Source organism: Nicotiana attenuata, unplaced genomic scaffold (assembly GCF_001879085.1).
Source record: "Nicotiana attenuata strain UT unplaced genomic scaffold, NIATTr2, whole genome shotgun sequence".
In the NCBI taxonomy this organism is placed as follows: Eukaryota; Viridiplantae; Streptophyta; class Magnoliopsida; order Solanales; family Solanaceae; genus Nicotiana; species Nicotiana attenuata.
The window spans coordinates 432,871-441,337 of record NW_017670590.1 but is presented as its reverse complement, the minus strand read 5'-3'; the positions used below and the strand labels follow the sequence as shown (position 1 = coordinate 441,337).

Below are 8,467 nucleotides of genomic sequence, written 5' to 3'. Positions count from 1 at the left end.
TTCAAATTAGAAACTTTCAGTCAAATTTTCAAGTGGATGAGTATCTTTCCACGGACGAAAGAAAAAGACAATTCGATTGAATATTTATTTTTATATTCTTCTGTTGGAAAATGATCAGTTCAATGTGGTCTCAATGGAGATGGAATTACACTGTTTATGGATTGAATGAGTTTCAAGATATGTAGCATATCGTCACGCGCTGATCCAACAAGCAATGAAAATTCAAGGATTTTAAGAATGCATTTGCACAAAAAAAAAATCAAAAGAGTACGTTGGTTATACTGGGAAGGAAAACTAATAACAGCACACATTCAACCTCCAACAGCTCAAAATTCCATCAGAATATCATTCATCATTCATTAACAGAAGGTGAAACAAATGGCAGGTATTTGTAGAACCACATGACAAACTATAGTAAAAGATTGGGGAAAATGAAAAAAAAAAAAAAGAGCTGATCCTAACAAAAATTCATTCAGAAGATACTTGCACTTGACCTTGAAGTACTTAAGATCTTGGCTTCTCCTTCTTCTCTTTGAAGAGAGCCAAAAGCGAGACACCAGACACCTTCACAACCTTGAACCTAACACCAGGAATATCTCCCACAGCATGTCCCTTTCGACCAAATCCAGCAATCAACACCTCATCCTATGAACAATAAGATGGGATTATTCAACATTTGAGAAAAACACAAGGAAATTACAAGGAAAAAATGACAATTGCAACGATGGACGCATAATGACATGATCAAAACACGTACATTCTCTTCAATGTAGTTCAAACAACCATCGTTGGGTACAAAAGCAGCTATCTTCTTCCCATTCTTAATCAGCTGAACTCGAGCACACTTTCTAATGGCAGAGTTAGGCTGTTTAGCTTCAATGCCACTGCAGTCCATTCAGTGAAAGTTAGGTCTATCAGAGCAAGCACATGGATAGATTATTAAAAGAAGGTTATCAAACTTATGCATACATTTTCTCTAGGACAATCCCCTTTGCATGAGATGACCCTGCAAATGGCTTCTTCCATTCATTGCCAAGATGAGATTTCTTATAAGATTTATCAGCCCACCGCTGCCTCCTACGGTGGGACTTCAGTTTACGACCAGCTCCCATTCCACGTGTCTTCCTGTATTAGAGTGATTACAACACAAGCTTCTAAATTACCAAAAAAAGGAAATTTCCAATATTTGGCCAACCAATAGAGAGAAAGCATGTTTATATACAGAGCAAAAGAGAAAAGTTGACCAGCAGATCACAAGGGATTAAATAGTTAAACCACTCAGCACCCAGCATTTGAACAACTCAAAACAAGAGAGCATGGTACTCTAGAAAGAGTAATATACAAGAGAGATTTTGCAAACTACTTACGCGACACTTATGACCACTTAGAAAACAAAATCAACAATACATGTAACCCAAAATAACTTTGGAAACATTGAATGACATCAATCACAACAGGACGTTTAAAAAGATATTTCAAAATGAGTAGCCATGTGCAAAGACGGAACTAATGCATGGGTTAAAATGGATTCTACTAGACAATTCCACCTCAAAAACTAAAATGGCTTTGCAAACCCAACTCCATTCAAGCTAGAAATGCAAGCATCATCAGAAATCAACCACAATGTTTCGACTAATCCAAGCTTCAGCTCAGCCATTACAAAGATTCCATAGTAGATCAATACTGATACTGTTACAGCTATAAAGGATACGACTAGTATTTAGTAGCTTATTTATCTGTTTCACCTTCCCTCAAAAGGGTGTCTAGAAAGTGAAAAGTAATAGGATAGATGTTTCATCTCCACTGATCTGCAACTCCATGGAGCTACAGGAGCCCGGAACAGTTTAGAGAGACAGTTGTAGTAAGTCCATTAGCATTCAAAGCAATTCACTGCCCTGTAAAGGGCTCATCTGCTTAGCCAAGATGGACTAAAGAAACACTCTTACACATCCTTAAAATAGAAACTCATCAATCAACATGCCAAAACAAACATCGTGATAGTCTTGAATCCACTAGTCTTTCCAGCACAATAGAAATACTGTTTCACAAGTATCACCTTAAACAAAAAGAAAGTTTCTTAAATGAGGCTTTCCAAAAACAGCATTGAGTCAGAAAACATATGTAGACAGCTGCTCTAGATCCTAACTACTGATTCCAAACACCTCCTGAGTCCTACCTTTACTCTTTTTGGTTTAGGTAGATGTTTCATCTCTACTGATCTATAACCCCATGAAAATTGAGGAGCCAAGAACAGTTTAGAGTGACATTTGATCTAAGTCCATTAGCATTCAAAACAATTCATTGCCTTCAATAGGGCCCAACTGCTTTGCCAAGATGGACTGCAGAAATACGCATCCACACAAAACTGCCAAACAAGTTGAAAATTTGTCCCCATATATCTAACTTTCCTCAACAAAGCAGAACCAGCTAAATTTACAAAGTTACATTACCTAGTCATTTTTCCACGTGCTTGTTTTTATTATTTCCAGTGTAGTTCCTTAGTACCAATATAGCCAAAATTGATCTCACTATGTTTTGTTTCAATACCCATAACTTTTCATATGCATTTCAATAGACTGAAATGGATTCTATTAGCATCTCCAATACATTAAAAGCATTATAACATAACAAGATGAATGGTTTACAAATAAAGTGAAGAAACAAGCAAAGAGACACGATGAATAAGAGAAGAGGAATAGATTACCCCATGATGATAGAGCGAAGTTGCCTTGCCGCTGCAACTGGTAGGATTGAGGGTGGGGCTGAGGAGCTGCCAAGCTGAGACTACTGAAGTGAGCGAAACCCTAAATCTCCAACGAGTTTTAAAGGCCGCTCTCGGATTTTATATGCTATTTTTCTGGGCCCACCACGGGAAATTTCTTTCATTTGGATCGTGTTGATGATGGCTTTAGCCCAAACTCATTAGGGTGACTGACGGGAATGGCCCTGTTAGGGTTTAGCCTTTATATAGTAAAAATAGCACGGTCTAGCCAGTTTTCGGACTGGTCATTCAAAAATAGCCAGCATTTACCAAGTCAATAAAAAATAGCCACTATTTTGCTGCAATAGAGACCGGTCCAGCATAATATACTGGAGTTCGGTGCACCTGTGTATGAACTTCCAGCATATTATGCTGGAACTCCAACACACGGAAAGTTCCATCATAATATACTGGAGATTCGAGCACTTGTGTATGAACTTCCAGCATATTACACTGGACCGGTATACTTTGCTGGAACTCCAGTATATTATGCTGGAGTTCTAGTGTACTTATGCTGGAACTCCATCATATTATGCTGGAGTTCTAGTGTACTTAGCATAATACGTGAATTCAAAATTAAAGGATATCATAATAACTTACATAAATGATCAATTTTAGTCATATAATGTAGATAGCTATATATCGCAGTTTAAAGGTATCTAATGTGATGGTATCTTATCGAATACTTCTATATAAACAATATTTTTTTGTATATGTTTCCTTCTAATGCTTTGGTTACTCTGCTATAACCAGAACTCTTGTTTTCGGTATTGATATCTCTCTTGAACATGCAACATATAGTTATTCGTAAGAAAATATATTGTGGTAAATAAAGTTCAATATTTAAGATGTTTGTCCTTGTGCTTTATTTATTATAAGTACAAAATATAAACATACTGAAAATTATTTTCACACAAACTTAAAAGGATATTCTTTAGTTTCGGAATATAAAAGTTGAATTCGGGGATAATCACATAATTAGAAACATATTGACCAGTATCATAAGTTCTGCATGTATGACGTTATTGTCAAAACTTCTATATACCATATGTGTACTATTACATAAGCTATTCAGCAGATCTAAGTTTTCAGTAGCATGACATACATATTTTTCTTCAAAATTAACCTATATGCAATACAAGATCAATTTTAACTCAGTGTGTATATATATATATATATATATATATATATGGTGATACTAACATAGGTAAAAAATAATAAACTTGACAACAAACATGTACGGTAGAAAGCCATTTGGTATGAAAGTATTTAAGTATTATTCTTAGTAGTTATTGTTGGTATCGTCTTCAGTTGAGTCAAAACTGGAAAATATTTTATTTTTATTATAAAACTTAGCAATCAACATTTTATTTAGTTGATCAATATATTCGTTTTTGCTAGCCAAGATAGCTCTTTAATTTCCACCATTTAATTTGCACAAATTGCGTTTTAATCTAATGATGAAAATATATATTTTCCTTATTAAATGCACTACTATTACCATTGGGGTTGATAATCAAGTGTCCTAGAAGAACCAAATCATCTTTTACTGTTTGCTCTTATTTGTTTCCGACACGAAGCAAGAAATCACTGAATGTTAGATCTGTTCTTACTTTATATTTCTTGTCATTTGAATATTTTTCATTTGAGGTCATAAGTATAATTTTGTCAAGCAGCTTTTACAGTTTATGCTTTGGTCAATTTTGGAACTACTAATCGTACTTGACAGAAATCACCTCCCAAACTATTACTTTTCCACCAAACGGTTCATCGATATCCAACATATCTCTAAAACTCTAGGCGATTGTTTTGATCGTATGACACTTAGCCAAAAGCAATTCATCCCATATTATCACTTTTGCTTTCCTTATAAATTTAGCACTGTTGCTCTGATTTGATATATTTATGATGGTTATTTCAGTTATTTGAAGAAGTATATCATATCTAAAGTGGGTTGTACGACCTCATTATGAAATTGATTTTATTAAACATTCGTACATATTTTTAATAGAGTTCAATAGACAAGATTCTATTAATTTTAAAATCTTATATATTAAAAAAATTAACAGAGAAGTTATTGTAGTCCAAAAAATAAATTATTACAGCTATGTCATTTCCTTATGAGTTCTTCTGTTTAATATTTTAGAGCTATTTTGATTTATCGATATTATATTCGTGCTTTTATAATCATATATGGGCTCTCCTGTTTTTAAATAGATTTGGACAATATAACACGTTTTTTTAAATTAAATTAGTAATAGGAATTTTTTAAGAAGTATATCTTATAAGCAATATGATTACAAGGCTAATGTCTAGAATTTCGATTATGTCCTTTTATTATGAGTTATTATGCTTAATATTAGAAGGTTATTTTTGTAATCCAACATTTTATTGATGCTTTTATAATAATATAGATATAGATTTAAAAAAATAATCTTTGGTCTCACACATTTATTGCTTGTTAGGGATTTGTGTATTGGATTGGTATATTTATACTATATTTACTCTACCGATATTATTAGTTGTTCACAAACTCTACTTGATTTGCATGATTTTATTATTGTTGATTGTTCACCAAAATCTACCATATTGGCACGACTTTGTATTATCAGCATTCAACCTAATTATTAGATTCTTCATAAACCAGTTGGCATGACTTTTTGTTTGTTCAATTATTTACCAAATTGGCATGGCGTTGTGTTATCTGAAATTGACTTATTCGTTATATTGTTCATTTAAGTTTAGGGATCTTTACACAAATAGCCGTTCATATTTATTGTTTACTTTTTTAGTCATATATATAGTTTATACATTGATTATACATAATTATACACATATAATACATAAACTATACATATATTATACCTCCACCGGCTATTTTTAGTTTAAGCGATTGGGTGGACGGCTATTTGGGTTAATTCTGATTGACATAATTTTGTTGTATATTTCAACAATGTATTCTTCGAAATCGCAATTCCAATTCGTTAAAATCACATCAAATCTGCTTCAAATGATCTCAAGTTTGGAACAAAACTTTCAAATATTAATACATTTGATCTTCGATCGCCAATTTTGTCAAATAAAAAAATCACTTTGCTTTTTCAACACTTTCTAAGGACCAGCAATAAAATTTAATTTTTAAAGTAAATCACTAAATCTTTGTTTGAACTACGAGTTTAAGCATAATTTATTAGCATTCAAACGACTATTAACAGTAATCAATCATTAATTTTCAGTTTTCACCCTCAAACAAAAATTTTAAGCTTTCAATATTGAATAACTATATTGTTCTTCGTGAAGGAAAAGTCTATTTTATAATAAAGTAAAATATGGGGACAACATTTAAGGAAAAATTACCGTCCGTTGTCACTTGATCCAACAACCTAACTGAAATGGCCCAGGTTTGAAGCTCTTACCCTGTTTGGCCCAGGTTGTATATAATCTGAAAAAATCTTTTCATCATTTAGCCCAACATTAAAGACTCAGCTCCTCTATAGTCCATAGCCCACATAAGCTTCTTGATATCTCTCTTTTTTTGAGTATTCTGCCCTATCATATAATCACATTTCAACTCCAAGTGCGAAGCTGGATCTTTGAACAAGATTTGAAGTTGTACAGTTACAAATTTGCCTCATCCTTGCTACTAGGTTTAGTATTCTCTTCCTTTCAGCGTATAAAATCATAAAACCTCCATTATTGGATCTCAAGTTTCTCAAATCTAAAATTTGATTGATTAAAAAAAACTCCATTGAAGGTAAAGCTTTAAGTTTGAACCATATATGAGATTTTGAGTTTGAAACCAAACTCAGATCTAAGATTTGAGATTAATTTTGAAATGGGTGTTATTGGGTTTGCTTGAAAACATCATTGGTTGTTGTTCCAATCGATTTGAAACACGAAAGAGGAGTTAAAAATAAATTTGGAGTGATTTGAAGCAGATTTGAGCTAGATTAAAGTTAAATTTCAGAAGAGGCTTAAGAGAGAAGAAGAAGAAGAATAACGTATTTGGTGTTAAATACGTTATTCTTTAGTATTAAAATTGAGGAGTAATGGTAGGTAAAAGGTATTTTGTCTGTAAACGTATTTGGTGGATTACTAACTCTTTAGTGTTAAAATTGAGGAGTAATGGTAGGTAAAAGGTATTTTGTCTGTAAACGTATATAATTGTTGTTTATACACAATTATACAACATAAGTACATTGTTTAGACATTATAAATATAAGTGTATATATATTGTATAAATATGTATAAGCGTATATAATTTTGTATATACCAGTATATTAGAATGTACAACGGCAAAATTAAATTTTTGTGTGTTTTCTTACCTTTTCTCAAGTTGGACAACCTCCTTTACTTGTTTTTAACTAATTCTCTGTTTTGAGTTAAACTCTATTAATGACAGCATTGAAGAAAAAAAATAAAGAACTAAAATCTAGCAATGATGTATGTATAAGAAGGAATTACCATTTGTTCTACCATTGACAAAGCAAAAAAGCAGCGAAATTTATTTTTATTTGTTTGCTTAAATGAATGTATATTTTACTAATTGTTTAATCTATTTCTTTTACTTTTATATTCATATATTATATGTTTAGTAACTATTTAATTGAAATCCAGCAAATTCTCTGCAACTGACAAAGGGGAAAACGCTACCAGTTCTTCTGTTTTTCTTTCTCTTTTTATATTTATATATATTTTTATTAATTGCCTCATAAAGTTAATAGTAAAATACTGATTTTGGTAGGATATGAGTATATAATCTCTCCCTAACAATAGGAATGTTGACTAGCATTGATCGTCAGCGGCGGATCCACGTTTAGTGGTGTGGGTGCTTAAGCACCTAGTGTCTTTGGGTTAGGGTCTGCGTATTTTATGATAAATTAATGGAAAAATCAAATATAAGAGAGATGCCCACGAAATAAAAGCTGAACTAGGTGCTTTGGTTTAGAGATTCAATTGTAGGCCTTTGTTTTGCTTGTTTTGGGGATCGAAACTGGTGTGAGGGGTAAGTGTTTTTTATATACTTTTTGTATATAACATACAAAAATGTGTGTGTGTATATATATATATATATATATATATATATATATATATATATATATATATATATATAAATTCGCCTATTATTTATACAGTGTTATTTTCCCTATATTTTTGCATTGAATTGTCTCATTTTAAGTTTCAAATAGTGATACACTTATACTATGCGTCAACTTAACTTAAGGACAATAAAGCACCCATTGCTTTAAAATTCTAGATTCTCCACTGATTCACGTGAACCCGTATTTGCACCGGATCCGCCCCTGAACAGAAATCATAAGTTGTTATTCCCTCCTCCATTCTCTACTAAAAAGATGCATGCTTCTCTTCCTGCCCCGAACTGCATGAGGCAAAAACTCATCTCAATCTTGTTTGACTCAAAAGATATTGGAACCTTTTTGAATAAATCAATTAAAGATAATGAAGGGATAAATCTTAGCTAAGTATAATAAACTCTAGAACAAAAGGTATACAAGATGAACACAATGGGTAATATTTCTTGATCTTGTGAAAGTGAGTGATCGAATGTTAAAAATGCCAATCTTATATTTAGAAAAGTATTACAATCAATGTTCTTAGCCAAATCAGCCCAAAAGCCCCCCTTTAATGAAAGACTCCTCCCCTATATATAGCTATGGAATCCTCACTATGGGTTGATACACTTGT

General features: G+C 32.4%; 1 protein-coding gene across 1 annotated transcript; it reads right to left on the bottom strand.

The window, feature by feature from the left end:
- Nucleotides 1-289: 289 nt before the first annotated feature.
- Nucleotides 290-2,824, bottom strand: LOC109241323 (40S ribosomal protein S23). Its single transcript, XM_019408054.1, has 4 exons — nt 2,705-2,824; nt 970-1,125; nt 758-884; nt 290-645 (listed from the first exon to the last, which is right to left on the bottom strand). The coding sequence occupies exons 1-4, from the start codon at nt 2,707-2,709 to the stop codon at nt 505-507; spliced, it is 429 nt and encodes a 142-aa protein (XP_019263599.1). The 5' UTR covers nt 2,710-2,824; the 3' UTR covers nt 290-504.
- Nucleotides 2,825-8,467: the final 5,643 nt, after the last annotated feature.